This window comes from Anopheles maculipalpis, chromosome 3RL (assembly GCF_943734695.1).
Source record: "Anopheles maculipalpis chromosome 3RL, idAnoMacuDA_375_x, whole genome shotgun sequence".
Classification (NCBI taxonomy): Eukaryota; Metazoa; Arthropoda; class Insecta; order Diptera; family Culicidae; genus Anopheles; species Anopheles maculipalpis.
This window is the reverse complement of record NC_064872.1, coordinates 30,278,141-30,297,138: the sequence shown is the minus strand read 5'-3', so window position 1 is coordinate 30,297,138 and position 18,998 is coordinate 30,278,141. Positions and strand designations below refer to the sequence as shown.

At 43.3% G+C, this 18,998-nt stretch overlaps 2 protein-coding genes and 1 non-coding gene across 3 annotated transcripts in view; all 3 read left to right on the top strand.

The window, feature by feature from the left end:
- Positions 1 to 7,283: 7,283 nt before the first annotated feature.
- The window catches only part of LOC126564451 (neuronal acetylcholine receptor subunit alpha-7-like), a 61,976-nt gene continuing 50,261 nt past the window's right edge, over positions 7,284 to 18,998 (top strand). The window contains exon 1 of the mRNA XM_050221510.1: positions 7,284 to 7,488. Coding sequence (XP_050077467.1) covers positions 7,338 to 7,488 — 151 coding nt within the window. The 5' untranslated portion in view covers positions 7,284 to 7,337. The remainder of the gene's footprint in view (positions 7,489 to 18,998) is intronic.
- On the top strand, positions 7,720 to 8,623 carry LOC126565139 (uncharacterized). Its single transcript, XM_050222287.1, has one exon. The coding sequence runs from the start codon at positions 7,724 to 7,726 to the stop codon at positions 8,621 to 8,623; it is 900 nt and encodes a 299-aa protein (XP_050078244.1). The 5' UTR covers positions 7,720 to 7,723.
- Positions 9,037 to 9,108, top strand: Trnap-agg (transfer RNA proline (anticodon AGG)). The gene has a single exon. It is a non-coding gene; the product is annotated as a tRNA-Pro (tRNA).

Below are 18,998 nucleotides of genomic sequence, written 5' to 3'. Positions count from 1 at the left end.
GACCACGACCCCATCCTGCACGATGTTTCGGGATAACATTTTAATTGAATAATGTTCCCTACTTCGAGCGCAAGCACTGTGGATGCACTTTGCCTCCCAGTACTAAGTGGCAAAGTGCCACCGGATGAAAATCCGGCTCGAAAATGAGCCGATGCGGAGCGGAGTCAACGAGGTGAAAATATTTTACCCTTCCCTCCCGACGCAAGGCACAACTCTTCGCAGTGAATTTCAAGCAGGCCAATCAAGCGGGTTTGAGCTTTTTGGGTGAAGTGAATGGGAATTCCGGGGGGAACTTTCCTGCTTCACGTAGCTAAGAAAAGTTTGTTAGCGAAGAGTGCTAAAATTAAGCACTTTTAAGCGCAGTTTGTGTTTGTGGGTAAGAATTGGAAGACTCTGGTTGCACGCTGTATCGTCTTGAAGTGGATGGATTTGTCATTTGGCTGTTGCGCTGTTTTCTAGAGCAATATGTTGCATTATTCGGTCGTACAGAAGGGCTTATGATGCAGGGTGTGAGGTAATTGGTTAGCGGATTTGTTTTTATTTTCCAGCATATTTCATTTTTTATTAATATTTTCTCTCTAAACGCTCAGTACATTTTGTACCAAATCAATTGTAACATTTTTCTCTGACATTGTCTTTGATTTAATTTCGTTTAAGAGTCTCAGTCCGATTTGGATTTGATACGTTGGTTCAGCTCTAAGATACCTAAAATTGCACACAGCCCGGAATGCACGGATGCCAGGGAGACACCAGAACATGTTCGTTTAGTGTGCTCGAGGTTGCCGAGCGAAGTCGGCAGTGTAGTGACCGACGAAAACGTTACTGCATTAATACAAAAAATACCCAAGGAATGGTCTCCGCCTCAGACCACGTGGGTCTCAGTTTGAAGATTTACTCCATGGGAAAAAGATGACTAAAATTGCTGTACCACTCCGATGCTTGATTGTAAATTAAAAAGAACATCAATTCAATACTCCTCGTAACTGATCAATTAAATATCAAATAATAACTATCAACACCATAAATGATAACTTAAAACTGAACTAATATAGAGTGGTACGATGTGATGATATTTATAGACGTCAAACACTATCACTGCCAGAACCAACATATCTCTTGGAATTCGATCAAATGCAACAAATTTATCTCATATCGAAAAAAAAACTGTCTACAGCATCCATCGTCAGCTGTCTTGTCTTGTCTCGTGTCGGCAAACATTTTCTTTGACAGGTAAACCTCGGCGAGGTTTGCCAAAAATTTTCACTCCACACAGCAAAACGTGGCTGGGGGAGAATCGCGGGTTGGAATTTGGCTCTTTTATGTCTATCGATTTCAGCATCATCAGACAACAGTGTAAACTGGGACGAGGGCATTAGAAGGGCATTGATAGTTCCCATCTTCAAGCCGGCTCCATTTAGGGCCAATGATGATTGCGATTGTTTTTCGACAAAAAGTTAACTTTTCACCACCGAGCTAACCCGAGAAATCGGTGGTTTTAGGACTTTTTGCCATGCTCTGTCACAGTTCCAAAGGTCTATTTATAGTATCGGATCGATCGGGTAACAGTTGTTATCGAAATCGGGTTCATCTGTCTGAACCCGTTGTAGTCTAACCGAGTTTGAACCGAGTGCAAAATGTTTTCTTTTGCAATATCTAACCTTTCCTTCTTTTTGCACGATGTGTCGTTTAATGGTGGCTAAAAGTGGCTGGCTGTCGAAGCCGAGGTATTACTTTCGTAACTGATCCGGCTACATGGTAGTCGGCTATGTCGGCGCAGTTTTCATGCGGTGTTTGAATGCAACATGCAACCGACCACTTGAAGCTTGCAGCTCAATATTTGTAGCCAACCTGGTAGAGGAGGCAGAAAAAAAAAACATTATCATCATCCATTTTTGAACAGTTTTCCCTCGTCTGGTGGCTGCCTGACGTTGACTTTCCAGCTCCCCATGCCCCGGATGCATGTACGGGTGTCGGCTCTTTTTCATGGTTCGGTGAAGAAGAAAACAACCCTTCCCTTCACTTCCAAGTGGAAGCGGATGCACGGGAAGCATCAGACATCGTTTTCAAAATGGGGCCATTTGCGAGTAAAGACCACACTGCTTGGTGAGGTGGCTCTCGCTTTGCGTTGCGGTGGGATGCGGTGAGGTCATTCTAGACGCTCCATTGTATGATGCAGCATCGAACTACTTGCTAGAACTGCTGCTGTCACTGCTTCTGGTCTGGCTGTCCTTGTGGCTCTGTTTTGAGGGCATTTTTTGCTTGTTTGTCTGCTGTTAGGAAAAGCATTCCTGGTACGGTTGAAGTTGTAAACTTTCCGAATTTTTCACCGTCCCTATGCTGCCAACCGATTTTGCTGTTTTAAGCTGTATCATAACTGGAGTACGGACGAGCAGACGAAATGGGTTTCCTCTTACAAAAAGGAAAGATAGAAAAAAACTAGCGAGATGTAAAAGGATGGGGCAGAAGGAGAAAAGCCGCGAGAACGGAATGGACGAGCGAAGAAGTAAATGCCTTTCCAATTCGTACAATACCATTTTTCAACGTCATGCCCTAGATTTTGCCCTCGAGACAATGCAAAGAATTCGTTTTGTATCTTCGCTACCTACTGTAACAGCAAGCTAGACAAATAGACAGCCCTTGTCAGAGTTTCCACGGCGTGAGCAGTTTGTCTGACGCTGTTGTCTATTAGACGAAGCGTTGGACAGGTTTGCGAAGAGGTAATGTCGTTTAATGAAGCCTTGAAGCATTTACTGTGAAGAGATTGAATGTCAGAGTAATATTCGTTCAGAATCATTCAAGTTTATGAAAATTCTCTCACGTAGTAATATAAGATGAAATTTGTAGCACCATGTTGTCTCCACATAAGAATAACTCATATTAAAGTATGTTCTTAAACTATTTCAATCAATAAGAAGATGCTGATTAGTTAGCAATACGTCCTGGCCGTCCCTCATGAATAAAAAAAAAAAAAAAAAAAAAGATGCTGATTAGAGAATTATGTTATCTTTTGTGATATGCGTGATATATCGTACTAAAACCCCTTTGGCACTTCAACTTCCAGGGAGAAAACGAAATTTTAAAGTGCCATAACCGAGGTGAAAATACTGTGGTACTGTGGGCCTTTTGTATGGCACGCATCTATAGCCCAAGATGCCCAATTTTCTCAACAATCGTCCAACCGATGGAATTCATTCGTAATTCAAAAAGGAATTCATTCGTAAAAGTCTTAGTCGAAGACGATCAGCAACCATTCAATCCAAATTTATCGATAGAGATTAAACTTTGCGTAGAATGTTTGTCCCTAGACAATGTCCTTAAAGAAATCCCTGGTCTGTAGTTAACAGCAACTTATTGGTGCACAGAATACTTACCGGCAGTTAGTGTCTCCATTGTGGAAAAATATTCGAAAATCATGATCTTAGCTCACAAGGCCGGCAAGATTAGTAGCACAAATTAACCTTCTGAAGGTACAGGGCGTTCGGGATAATTTTGACAGTCACCTACGGAGAAAGAAAAAAAAAATTATGGCAAAATTAATCATCGGGGAAATTTTTTGTTGTTTTAGAAATAGTAGCTTACCATGAATTTTATTCATTTTATTCAAAATATCTGCCCTCGGCTTCTATTACGGCCTCCACCCGTCTCCGGAACCGGGAACAAGCCCTGGCGACAGTTTCGCGGGGTAGGGCCGCGAAAACGGACCTGAGCTCCGCCTTGGTGTTGTTGGAGGTTCTGTTGGTGTCCCGTTCCACCGCGCCCCACACGAAATAATTCATTGGATTAAGATCCGGGGAGCTGGGAGGCCACACATTCGGCGCGGTGAAGTCGTTGAAATTGGCCACCAACTACTTTATCGTTTTGGAGGCTGTATGGCACGGAGCGGAATCCTCCTGAAACACGTACGGTCTGCCGTTGGCCACTCTCGTGATCCAAGGCTTTACGACGGTGTCCAGCATGGAAATGTAACCGTCCGCGTTCAGCCTCAGCTCCTGCTCGAAAAAGTGGGGCGGCATCACGTCCCCTTCCGATGACACGCAGGAAAACACCATCACCGTCTGGAGGAACTTGGTTTGCGGCACCCGTGGCACGTCCGCCGGGCAGTAAGCCAGCCACCGGTTGTTCTGGGTGTTAACTGTGTCGGCGGTTGTCGCGTCCGGCGCGGATCATCATGATGCATGTGATTCGCTTCTACAATGTACTGTTTTTTGGCATTTTTTTTTATCACGGGATGTTTTCGCTGCTTGTTCCGTACACTTTTAGCTGTCGAATGACGTATTGCCTACTCGATCCCGAGTTATAAAGGTAATAACTCGTCAGCAGTTGAGGTACAACTAATCAATTAACACACAAATCGAAATTTTTCAATGCTTCGATAGCGGTTAAGAATATAGAAATCTGTCGTAGGATCAAAGGAAAACGGCTAGCGAGCATTTTATTAACACTTCTCAAATAATTTAATAACATTTTTTTCGGCAAAATAAAACTTTTCAATTTGTATGTCTTGCTTGATTTAATTTTCCTCGTAGCTGTCATGCGATTCCCGGTTCTGCCGTGTGAAGATCGAACCCACTACTGCTTTGCTCTAATAAATACAATCTGCTCAGTTCAACTAAAAACGTTATATTAAGCAGAACACACAAACTCACAAAAAAAAAAATCTCCCTTTTTATTTCAGATAATGCTGCGGCTGCTAATGCCCGAATACCGTGCACATGATCGTATACTAACGCGAGCGTGGCAAGTAAGAACCGGCACACTACAGATCCGTAATCAAAAATTGTTCCGAAAGCACCACTGACCGATCGATCCGTTACGATCGTCCACTCCAGGGTCCTGGTCCGACAGCACAGGCGAACACAACGCGAAGGCACGGCTCCGACGCAAACCGAGCCCACGGGTGGGAAAAATGAAAACTGCCATCACGAATACCATTGCCGTCGCCACCGCTGGAAGTGCGAATACACGGTTGCACCGGAAGCGATTATTTGCGAACGTCGTCGCCGTTGTTGTGATTAATCGAACCAAGTTGAAAAGTTGAAAGCGAACGAACCAACCCATCGTTCACACCGTCGCGTGGTGTGCTTCAGCACCAAGCGTCGTCATCTTTTGTTCGTTCGCACTGCGCCAGGCACTACTGGTCAGGCACAGCACAAACACACGCACGCACAGGCAACGTACGTTTGCAAACTGCTGCCAAATTGCACCGGGAAACGGCGCAAAACTAATCGGCAGAAACTGGCACACACCGGAACCGGAGCTCGGGACTCGGGGGCAGCGAATAAGCAGACCACTCGCCATTACCATACCGCGCCATCGTGCGTCGAGCAACGAAAACACGAATTAATCTACCGGCCGACTGGAGTCGGCAGCCGAGAAAACATCGGAAAGCACCAAACGGGAAAGCCACACCCAGCTAGTTCGTTCCAGAATCGAAAGCGCAGTAAACGTAACAGATTGTGGTGCATAGAGAGTGCACTTTACGCTTCAAGGCACCACAGTTTTCTAATCTTTCATTATTATCGCGTTTTCAATTGTGCTCCATTAAACTTCAAACAGAGTATCTTCGTCAAATTTTCTTCGATGGAGAAAATGTGGGAAAATCCTTGAAACAAGCAGAGCAAGCCAAATAGCATTAACAATTTGCGATCTTCGTTGCCAATCAGAGAAAATTCTCATTCATCATTCGCCACTTCCCACCAAAACCCACCCTGTTGGCACTGTCTGTCACACCACAAACACACATCAGCGCCCCCGACAACCCACCGGAAAGGGAAGTTATAACAAGTGAAGCAAATCGAACGGAAACTGCCGACAAAAAAAAGAAGAAAGAGTCGAACGCAAGCAATAGCCAACCGAACCGATTTCCGGAAACGTTCAAATTAGTCGGCACTTCTTCACGACGCTTGATCCTGAAACGTTTGATTTGCGTATCCTGAGGAAAAGGGGTGGAAAAAGGAAAGAAACGGAACGCGAGTCTACCAGCGAACAAACGAACGATCGATTGCTCCTTGTTGGAATGTCTGATGCGAGTAGTCGAGTTTCACCGTACTGCGATAGAAGCGGACATTGCGCGTAGTATAAATACTGTTTGGAACATTAATAAGAATAATTATAGTAAAAACAAACTAACACTAATAATAGCATTAAACGTATCGTAACATTAATAATACTTAATAATAATATTGATAGTAATAGCGATTAAAAAAAGTAAGATCATTACTCGAAACCAAAAAAAAAAAAAACGAAGCACATCAAGTCGAATTACAAAACAGAACTTACTCAAAAACCAGTACGGAAGCTGTTTCCTCGTATAAACGAACAACCCAATACACAAGGCGGAAAGCATAAGGAGCGCAACCAACCAATTGCATACATTTTGGCGCTACGACACGTCGGTACGCCGGAACCACAAAAAACACATCTTTTACAGCTCGGATGTGTCGCATTGACGATTTCCGTGGTGAATATTGGGCCGTACTTAATGGTACTGATGGCTAAAATGCTCGACACCGGCTACACTTCGCTAGTGAACGACAGGACATTCTTTCCCGACAGCTTACAGTAGGGTGCTCCAACTCGGTCGGGAACAGGAAGTCAATCATGTTGTGCCAGTTCGAGCTGGAACCGTAGATAGTTTTCGCACCTAGAATTGCTGGCAGGTGAATTTGGCAAAGCTTCGTTACAAACGCACGACGGGACATGCAAATGTCTCACCGTATATTGGGAAACAAATAGCCTACAACAGCAGTACGACAACGACGACGACGACGCCAGTCGGACAGCATTTATTGTGCTGTAAGCTTATGCTGCTGCTTCTGCAGTTGTGGTGTGAAACGAGCGAATAACGATCGCATAAACATTAAGCACCGAAGAAACGTTCGCAACGCTTCGAGTATAAAATCACGGAATAACGTAACGAAAAGACACTTGCACCGTGTGCACTGGGCCGGAAGGAATTAAGGACCAAAACCCCAGCACTCTGGAAACGCGCAAAAAAAAAAACACACACACACACACCGGGGAATGCGAAGAGAGAATTGAATAGACAAGACTTGTAACACAGAAGTGCCCGGTTGTGGTAGGACACCGGTGCAACACCTGGAACATTGAAACGCAAGTGCCCGTACGTGCCGTAGCTCCACTGCTCCACGAGCCACAACTCCTAGGCGACAATTTCGGGGACCAACGGCAACACATCCCTGAGCAGTGTATTGCGTACGCTTTTGCCCTGTAAGTGGAACGGGTTTGGCAGGGTTGTTGGCGGTGGCCTCGTACCCTCTCCGATCGGCGCAACGGTGGCACGCGGGAAGTAGCGACCTAGCGTACCGCTCAACCCAATGAAGAAGATACTGATCATCGTGATCAAGATGATCAAAATGATATCGAAAATCATTATGCTGAATCGATATCATAACTTCCAGTGCTACAAACAGTTGAGGATATACAAGTGGATCATCGTGCTGATGCTGATAGCGAATTCTTCAATCTGTGAGTACTAATGCTAACACAATTTGTATGTCCATGACACTTTCGTTCAAAATCTTTTTGTTTTCATGCTTGTCCTATCTCTGGGAATTCCCTTTTAATCTCAGATGTGTTTCATGTCAACATCAGTATGTGCAGGCTTGCGAATGTAGTTGTTCGTTGCTGCGCTTGTACAGCTACAGTCGTACGTAATCGCACGTACACGCCTCAGTCACTTTGTAGCCGTACAGCGATCAACATGTGGAAGCAACAACTTGCGTTCGTTGTGTTGTTGGTGGTTGTGGATTGCAGTGCTTCGTCACTGCGAGTGAAGCGTCAATTTTTTGCACCCTCAGAGGAATGCGTTATATCCTCTAGCGAAATAGATGAGCTAGTGCGGCTCACCAAGCTGATCGAAGGTCGCAGATCGTCACGGAAGCGCCCTGTCAGTCGAGAGCCCACCGTGACGAATGCTTCGGACGAATGTAGCCGTAAGCTTCGCGAGTTTAAAGCTTCTATCGAGGCTGTACTTTCGCGGTACAGTACTATGCAGAAATCGTACATCTCTGCCAACCAGTACGAACTACTGAAAGCACAGCAAGAATCGGAGCTGACCGACCTGTTGCGGCGGGTGGACAATTTTGAGCGTGAAGTTGAGCAGCGGTTTCTGGCAGAAATTGAACGCTTGCGGAACAGTTTGCAGAAGCTGAAGCGACGACTGAATGACAATCTGCGCCTGTTGGAGCAGGAACGTGCTGCGGGTCGCCGAGCTCAGGAAGCCCTGTGTGTGGGATATATTCAGGGCGATAAGGTTGAGGAAGCGGCCAAGATATACCGCGCTTTAAATGGAACCTATGATATAGTGCGGCTCACTAATGATACGTATGAGTTGGATGGAAACAGTGTCGGTGCGCTGGTAGGTTTCTTCGAAGCGATTCAGGACGATGCACAGCAATTTAGAACAATTTCTGGCTACGAAGCCTTGCACGCGCATCTCGAGCGCAATAATCAACTGGACCGGGAACGGAGTAGGATCATCTTTCACTCACTGGTTGGGTTGGAGCATTTTTATACCAATCCAGTAGATATTGCACGAGTGCAGGAACTGAGAGTGAAAATGATAGACAAGTTGCAGTCTTTTGTCGGTAAAACAAAGTAGTATAATTTGCTGTTGATAACAAATGCAATCAATAAATCATATCATACCAGAGATTAAATGATTTAGAACTTATCATTCAACCTTTACCAAAAGTTGGTAGTTATTCTCATGAGAAGTAAATTAAAAAACTAACTACAGATCAAATCATCAATGTAATAGTTTTAACAGCTACATAAGGAGTGCCACCCACTGTGCACGCATCACAATCACAGTCCGTAGCGCTCTCTCTCTCTCTCATGCACAACACTCACGCTCTCACGCACCGATGATTTCGATCAGCGCTCCACGCTCTCTCGAACGGCATTCGAGCAAACACGTCCATCGGCGATTCGAGCAGTGTTCTCATTTCGCGCGGTATCGATTGTGTGAGAGCAAGTGTTTTTAATGCGTAGTCGCTGCGAGCTCTTTCGACGGGCTCGTTGGTCTAGGGGTATGATTTTCGCTTAGGGTGCGAGAGGTCCCGGGTTCAAATCCCGGACGAGCCCACCTGCTACAAAAAGCAACTCTTTTCTTTTTGAAGGGGACTAGTATCAGAATGTTACGAATTTTAAATGCGCGTTTGCTCAAGCGGCATAAACTGTCTTTTTGTTATTTATGAGATTTTTCTTCTTTTCTCCCATTTTGAATAATTACCCGCAACACTCGAAACGCAACGCTGGCCGCCAAAGACACTTGATGCTGATACAAATTGAAGGGCTTTACGCACCGCGCTCTCTGTGTGCGGGTGTGTTTTTGTGGGGTAGCTTTCCCGGATCGACCGAAAGCCCGCACACACGTGCAGGCAAAATACACCCAGCACGGTGCTTACGTCAAACCGCTAAGCTCTGAAAATTTCTACACGCATTGTTACGCATGGTTGAGATCGAAAGAGAAAAGGCACCGTGGCACTCCCACCGACCGTGTGGGCGAACTGCGAATCTTTTCTCGCATTCCACCGGGCGATGCGAAGTATCATGTTCTGCCGGTTCAAAGTACTCTCGACAGGCAAAGCAAAAAACAAAGCTTGGTGTGTGTGTGTGTTTGTGTGCCTGTGTGTATGGGTACAACATTAAACGGATTCGTTATTTATTCATGCCAACCCATGTACCAGTGTAATAATACTCATGTGGTAAGCCGTCCGGTTTCGGGCTGCCTGCCTGTGCCACTTGTCCACGTTTCCGCACCTTACCCACAGCTACCTTCCCATCCCTCGCACACTGATACGCGCATGTCATCGAGGTGCAAAAAATCTGGATCTTCACCCGGCTGAGGCCGCTCTCTTCAGCGTGTTGCTCTTTCGCAACATTCACTGAATATGACGGAGCCTAAATTATTAATGCCGTGCCGGGATTGCTTGCTGGCTGAAGCAAGTGATGCTGCACACTGGAAGCACGGCTAACAAGCTGGGAAGAGAAGGAAGAGTTGGGTGTTAGTTTAGTTGCGAGAGGGCCCCAAATTTCTGGCAACAATCTGGTGAAAGAAGCGGTTACCTAAACCTGGACGAAGATGCCGTTTCTTGGGACGCAGGCACAATAAATATGAGCCACGTACACCCAGGGCAGCCATTATACGGGGCTAAATGGCGACGAATGTTCAACCTGCCGGGTGTGCCTCACACACCGCGAAGAACGCACAGCACTGCAGCGGCCAGCGTCTGTTTATTTGTGGAGGATCGACTGCAATTTGCTAAAAATACGCTGCCGGAAATTCTGGAGGAAGCTAGCTCCCGGCAACGGCAGGCTTGATAAGGATTTGCTGGAACGCTGCCAGCCCGAAGAACTATGCCGAGGATTGGAATGTTGCTCTCTTGGCTGTTTCGTCCCATTCTCCGGTGTGCCCTATGTTCGCATACCGCGTATCGATACGCGTGGTGCACGTATTATGCAACAGGCCTTGTCTGAGTGGCAAAAAGCAACAAGCATGCCCGGCTGCTTGGAATTCCAAAAGGGGGCGATAAAAGCAGGGTACGATGAGATGGATGACTCTTGATGGTTGGTTGGATGGGTTATTTCAAGGAGCGTAACCGAACGATCGATACGGATGGGGAGCGAGTGAGTGAGACGAGCCCGGAAAGCTCCTGGTCCCGCAGACGGTCTTTTGTTCGCCTTACGAAAGAATAAGGACGTGCCGGAGTGGATTTATGAAGATAGTCCTTGGCAAGCCGTAGCACAGCAGCAATAGCAGTTCAGCACTGATTCGATGACCCCGGACAGAGGAAACCAATCGAATCTAATCGAGAGCCAATGAGCTATTTATAATGGTTCAGAACGATCTGTCCCCGGAGACTCCCGCCCTCGGTACTTTCCGGATGTCCCAAGATGTACTGCTGCTGGTGCTGCTTGGTGCAATGATTCTTTATCGTAGTAAATGACATCCTTCGGTCACGGAGTGGCGAAGGGCTTTTCACAGAGTAATAAAACACTCACATTTCACCCGATTTGGCTATCACGTTGGGCCCTTTCTTTTCCTGATGGCCTTATACTCCTTATGTGCCATATGTGTGTAAAAAGGTGTCGTTGTTGAGGCTTGATAAGTTCTGAAGAGGGGCCTCCTTTCTTAGAGCACTCTATTGGTAGTTCATCGTACGAAACCATCGTTCGTTATTCATACTGTTCGGAGCATTGATTTCGTAGGTAACCAGAATGTTGACCTGGTTTTGTCCAAGTTATTTTTCAATAGAAATTAAACATTTGAGGGCACAGTTTGTCGAGTCACACACAGACAAATTAGAGGTGAACACTTTTGTACGTTCGATTCAACAAACCCGTACATTGTTGCTGTCCCAATTTCCTGTCGCAAAGCTGTTGCAAACAGCACTATAACAATCAGCTGCACAAAGTGCACAAAAAGTCTGGCAAGCAAGGACTTTTGTGACACGGCAAAAGTTTCCCGTACAAAACCATCCTAAAACCCAACAAGTTGCCAAACTACTTTTGCACGAACATTGAACCTGGTGCGCACACCTGCCCGGAGCCTAACTTTGTAGCGACGACTATCGATGCTTGTTTAAACTATCCGCACAAATGTAATGCACCTGGTGACATACCTTCAGCCATATGCAGCAGGGTTGTATCGTGCAAGTTTGTCGCCCGTGTGCACACGTTAACAGCGTTAAACGGGTTCCTCGTGGGAACAAAATTTGCAGAACACATATTATATTGTTGTGCTGTTGACATTCCCTAAGGAGCTGGGAGCTTAAATGTGCTTCGCGTCGTGGCAGTTACATTTTGTAGCGATTTGCAAGCTTGTTGACCGACCGCTTGTAAGCATCGTGAAGGAAGGGAATGTTTTTTTGCAAGGCCAATTTGAAAGAAATATAAAATTCTCGATGTAGCTGTAAGGTGAGATTGTAATCGTTTTAGCTATTAAGATTTTACAATGAAAGTTTTTTTTTTTTCATTGTGGAAAATGTAGCTTAAAGCAGCCAATTTGTTAATAATTCATTGAATATTACTGAAGAGTGTAACTGAGGAAGGCGCCTGGTACTTTAAGCACTTCATTACATTTATTTCCGTCACAGACCATAGTGCCCCCTCGTTTGCAGTCCGACGCTAGGTTTACTTTGGTCTGTAACATGTTAGTATATTTATTTTATTTATTTATTTATAAATAATTATGATGGTCCAGTGCCGTATTGTCAACACCGCTTGTGTTGAGTAAGTTTAATAATCATATTGATAAGGCATATCTTCCTTATTCTTTGCCTTATCCCGGGCATACTCGATTAACATGTTAGTATATGTATGGTAATTTTTTAGATGGGTTTCGGAAATTATAGAGTCTGTTTTTAAGCACTGTTTGTTTGTCACGGAGTTTGTCTGTGTAAAGAATATTATAAATAATAATAAATTGAATCGAAAACATATTACATAAATCTAACAATCGTTTCTTCATCACATACGTAGCAAACTGGCAGTAGTACAGCGAATTTCATGACTAACATAAAAAGATAAGACATATTGAGCATTGCAGTTAAGGAGACGCCTGGTACTTTGTGCATAGCACTGTGGCGTACCGTGCGACATCCAAAACTGAAAACAATTTCACAGAAGCACACATCCACAGACATTCACACGTACACAGCCACACACACATACACATACACACAGGCAGTACTGAACATATACAATTGGGGATTCGCCGAACGATTCGCAGCGCGATCGTTCAGCAAAGCGCAAAGAGGATCAGTCTTCCTCAGTCGGTCAAACAATTCGGATGTTCGTGGGTCTAAATAAATAAATAACGTAGCGTATAGCTTTGGTATAGTGTTGGGAGCATAAAATATCCAAACCACACTAATCATAGCATAACGTAGCACGCTATAGCACCAAACAAAACAAAAGAAGATAGACAATTAAAGTATTATTAATGGTTTTCGTTGCTAGTATTTACTTTTAAATAGATGAACAATCATCCAGGGATATCAAATAAAACATAATTCACCAAAGAGATTCCTGTTTTGAATTGCCTTTTTGAACATAAAATTACTCAAACAACAATACTGCACCCTGTTATTGACGGGTAGTGGTTCAATATTGCAAAAAATATGGAGGTTACTGTAGGCTAGACAGATCTGATGAACATGATAGGAGCCGCCTTTAATAAGGTTTATTGTGTATATGATTCTGATGTGTGTCAGTCCACGTTCAATGGGCATTTATGTACGTGTTCATATGTCCCTTGAGTTGCCGAAATATAAGAATATTTTTAATAATTAAGCTAAAGTAAATGGCATTTCTTAATTGTGAGCTCAGTAATGATATTTACTACATCAATAAAAATAAAATCAAGGTACATAATTTACTTTCCACTATTGTTTTTTTTTTTTCATTAAAGCTCACAGACATATTATTGCAAGGCCTGTTAGTTTCGTTGAAAGCCTCTGCAAATCGTTTGGTGTTTTGAGCTTTAAATACATTAGTCTCTTGCCTAAGCATAACTTCTTGCACGATGTGTACACGGCAAACGATTTTGAACTACATTTACTTTAAACAACAGCATTAAACAATGTGTGTCAAATTTTGCAACAAACAAACGTCATCAAGCTACCACTCATGCCATAAATGGAGAACGCAAGATAAGGATCTCGTCTCGGCGTGCGTTTCGTTCCGTTGCGCTCCGGACTCAGTCCCATCATCATCACGGTGGCAAAGAGCAGGATCTTAATTAGCCGAAAGACCGGCTCTTTCACGCTCACCGGCGGACACCACCCGGATATTGTAGAATCCCTTTTTCATTTGCCAACCGGACGTAGCAGTGCCTGGAGCGGTTAGCTGCCACGTCCACGGACACCTTGCGGCTAACGAACTGCTTGAAACTGGGTGATATGTTTGTGTGTGTGTGTGTGTGTGTGTGTGTGTGTGTGTGTATGCGCGCGTAGATATATGTGAATGTCGCGTTGGATGGAAGCGACATCAGGGACACATCATGCAGGCATCCACGAACTTAGGCACATTCGCATTCCGTTCCCCTGGAGCTGTTTTATCTTTACTTCGCCTACTCACTCTGGCGTACCTCTCCGCCCATCCCGCTCCACCAAGCTTTCGCTTCCTTCCCGTGGGTGACATTTGTTTAGATGGGACCAGAACTTTTCACCTTACCCGAACGGACGTACGGTGTGTTCATTAGATGGCAAGATGGCCCCAAGCTGGCTGGAACCTAAATGTGAAATGCTTTGCTGGGGCGTGTTTGATGCAGCCCGGGATTCATAATACAACGCAAGTGTATTACACGTATTAAAATGCGACCACACTGTCGGGAGCCGTTTGGCGTGACGTGCTTGCTGTAGAACCCTCACTCCAATATCGCTCGTCGACGTAACTACGAACTATACGCGTTTAAACTTAACTGCCGCCAGCTTCATATGGTCCATTAGTGCGGACCGTTCGATAGAACAGATTTATGCCGAACCGATGCCAATATGGTCGGAAGCAGCAAATTTATGGAACAATTACCACCAAGTGCCACATTTATCTGATCCACCACGGCGCTAAAGTCCAGACACGGCAGACCAAGTTTTCAAGCGCGCAATGCCTGCCGGCGGCAACTGTCACCTGGATGCTTTCGCATTGGCAATGCGAATGCGAAAATGAAGTGTGTGGCCAACCGGGCACGTTTTCCGGTGGCCCCACTGGAGCATGTTCCGCAGCCATTGTGTACTGTCGCGCTAAGTGTACTCATTAAAATAATTAAAACATAAACAAACCCCGTTTCGCTGCTACTACCGTGCGGGTCGGGTCGGTTGCTCGGTTTGACGATCCGGAGGTGGGGCACAGCTCTTGGTTTGCCTACCAATTTTCACTGGCCACAAGCGTTGCGGTTATATTTTTAGTACATTCACTTATGAGATTGTGGGAAGCTCTGTTGAGAGCCTAACCAAACGTTAAGTTATTTTGTATGGAGTTTCAAAACATAGTACATTCAAAATTATTTAAAAAACCTATTTTTATCGCCCTTTTTTTGGAAAAATACACATTTTTCTTGGTAAACTTGAATTGGTAAGCATTATCTTTTTTAAAGTTCTACTTGAGCCTCAGTAAAAATTTTCAGCAGAAGGCTTTTGTGACAGCAATTTTTCATAGAAAACAATATTAAAAAGACAATTTTGAGAACTCATTAACAATACTTTGAACTACTGAATAATTTTGATTGATTGGCGATTTCTCAATGATGATTTCATTTGGTATACAACGGTGTTTTTGACCAACGTTTATAAAGACCTAGTATTTTGACAGTAATTTTTGACTTCAGAATTGTCAAAATTTTTTGAACTTTTAGAGCTTTAGAATATTACACTTTCAAATCTTTTAGTTTGTGCTTTTAAACGAACTATTGCCCTAACATTTTTGTGTATTACCTTCACATTACTCGTGTAATTCTCTGGAGACAGTTGCATTGCGTCAATTTCGATCACACATTCATGTAATTTATCATTCCTGGTTACACTTTTCGTGCAACTTTTTCATCTAATAACTGGCTTAAGTCTTTTCTTCTTTTTCGTGTTTGACACCCCTAAAAACCATGTCAAATAAGAAGAAAATCTTTCCAGAATTTATATTAATGTTATGAAGATTTCTTGAAGCGAATTTACAAGAACTCAGTCTTTAATTGCAAACTACTTTCAGATTATTTCTTCCCGTCGCTGATTTTGGTATTATTTGTATTAAATCTTATTATATGAAACTATGAAACTAGGAAATCAATGAATTTGACAGCAAATTCAATCATTCTAGTCTGTATTGCATCTTTTTCAGAGATAGGAATTGTATGGTCTATTACGCATTAATCATTCAAACTACGTACCATAGCGGAAAGTGGCTCTTTTGCAGCGTAGTTTTTGTTGAACTGTTCCACATGAATAAAATTATCATGTACTTCCTGTATCAATATGAAGGTGGATTGTGATGTTTTTAAGATGTCGAGGAGCGTCCATCCAATTTATTGTTTGAAAATTTTATCATGAATATAATTTGCACTTTTTTGCGGCGACTTTCAAGATTTTCTAAGCTTGTCAGTAAACAATGAGATATGTCTGACATATTGGGCTATCTACGGAGTCTTATATGTGTTTTGTCATCAATATTTGAACTCTTTCTTTACATATCTATTCTTTCTATATATCTTTCCCTTAATATTAGTTTTAATTTAATACATTGTTAAGCATTTCCTAATTGGTTCGTTAGTACCATTAGGAACAGGCGAAAAAGAGAGCTTAGGATTGAGTGGCACCGTGTGAACAATTGGTAAACTCAGAGGGATGCAATGACAGTGAAAGGCTACGAAAGGGGGAACTACGCGGGAGAAGGACCAGCTAGTTGAGTCCCAGAAGTAACTGCAGGGCCCGCAAAGAAACTGGCTCAAAAACAAATGCTCAGCAAAAAAGGCCACATATTTCAGAGCGAGGCAATAATCGCTCCAAGGGACGTGTAGTAAGAAATGTGATATGAATTTCTGCGATTATTAACAAAACGCCACAAAGAGGAGGGATTGGAGCATAGATGTGATTGCATCAAGGAGACATAAGTATTGAATTGGCGATGTAATAATAATAGATTCTAAAATTTTAGCCCAAGCACATGAAGAAGCGATATCACACCAACTTATTACCACGAACCGGGACCTTCTTTTGAAAACCTACTAGGCAGATACTACCGGCCCTTCAGTACGTCTTGGCACGTTCCAGACTAAGTTAGGTTAGGATACAAGTTGAAAAGTACAATGAAAAATTTCCAAAATTGTGCATTGGTGCAATTTTTTCAATTCGCCAGGACAAACATTTGAAACGATTTGAAAACCCATGGCAGGCGACAAAAAATGTTAGCACCTATTACACCTGAACAATCGGGCAAAGGGGGCATTTCACAGCAATTTCGTAGAAGAAAATATTAAACATTGCTATCTTTCGTCATTAACAAAACGGCCAGACCGTCAGTGGAATAAAAAGGTTTAAGGTTTAAGTGCATCCCAGAGTTTCCATGTATTTCGGAGTTGGCATGCAACCCAGTGTGTGCTTACATCGTGGAGTTTGCGGGCATAAAGGTAGGTTCTACCGGGCCTTGACTAGTGTAAATAAATAAATGAAGGATCTAGAGCTTCGGAGGAGATCAAGATCATTATGTTCATATTATTTAGTCATAACCAATGGTGTTGATGAAACGGCATTGTACCGTCATAATTAAAAGTAAATAAGTAAATATAAAAAAGATCTTTTGAGGTCCTAGGCGGCATGGATGTAGGGGCCCTTATCAATTTCAAATTAAAACATTTAACAAATAAAACATGCATACATACCAAGGTTTATTGGTGATTTCGGAAACATACACTGATCATACATCAAGATCTAGCTGCCGTTTTCAACATTTTTGAGCTGGACTCGTTCAATGAGACGAATGTAATGTACCCGAATGGGGAAAGCTAATAACGTGGGGCCCCTTTTACTAGACCCCTTGTATGCAGCAGCTGCTGAGGCCATAGGCGACTCAGTGATCAGCACAATTAAACCACACAACGGACCAGAACTCAAGTACAGATCAGATATGAATGTCAAACAAAAAAATAATGCAAAATGGATCATTGAGTTCACTCGTCATTATACTTACTAAGCCAAAAGTTCTGGTGGCTTTATTTATAATATCATCGTAGTGGTCATGCCTAGTTAGCTTTTCGTCGAGTAATGCATCTGAATTACGAATCTTAGCTCTAAAAGCGTTGCATGTATTTATTAATTATTTATTTCAACTATGGCGGCTCTTTGTCGTATGGTCAACATCACACAGGTTGACCAATTACAAATTAAGCAATCCATTTCCTTCTTGGATTTTGCCTTATCCTGGTCGTACTCGGTTGAATGTTTGTTCTGGTGGAATGGAACACGAACTGATGTGTTCCAAATGTCCGGCACACAGTGCTAATCGAGTGACAAAAATACTGCTGTCTAATTAAACTAATCATATTGCAAAACTAAAAGACTCTTCGTAATTCTTTTGAAGCTTACATTCAATCTTTATGCATAAAGAACATTTCTAAAGATTTGACTGACGCTCAAACAATAATTGATTCTTCTAAAATGCATTTTTTGAGCATTTTGCAACCGTACGTTTGTTTCATGTACTATTTTTAATTTCTTCTGTACTTGGAATGAAGGACGGCATTTAAAGAGGGACATCGCAGGAATGGAAAGTATTTCGCCCAAACCAAGATTCTAATATGAAGCACCAGCGATTGTAATATTTTCTCCTCACTGTACGTTTCAACCAGATTTACCAAGGACGAAACCTTCACATAAACACACACACACACACCTATACACTTAGCTTACACAATCTACAATCAAACTAATGAAAGTCCCACCCACCCGTTTTTTTTTCCTCGAGATAAAAAGTGGGACAGCCGTTGGCAAAGAAAGCACCAGTAGAACAGTAAAACGCAACAAAACGGATCATAAAAGTATGCACGGTAGCAGCATCAGCAGTTGAAAAATCTTTACGACATGTAGAAGCACGATAGGAGATGCCTTTTTTTTTCAATTTCCCCCAAAACTATCGCAAGCTCGCGTATGATTCATCTCGGCTGGGCGTCCTTCGAATGCAAGGTTTTCTTGGGGGAATTCTCATGGCAGGACAATGCTCTCCAATTCCCAAAAGGGGAAAGGCGGCAGAGGTGGAAGTTAACATGGCACACTTACGCTGATGGTGGGTGGCAAAAAAAAAACACAATCTCCCACACACATACACACACAAGGTTGCTTTACGTAGAACTTGCTGCAATAAACTATTCTGCATTCGGGCGAACGAATGGGACGAACCGTGGGGAATAATTTCTTTGTCTTCCGGCCACACATCTGCTGCCGGTTGCTGCATTCGGGTCGCTTGCCTCGGTGTGTGCGGCATCCGTTTTT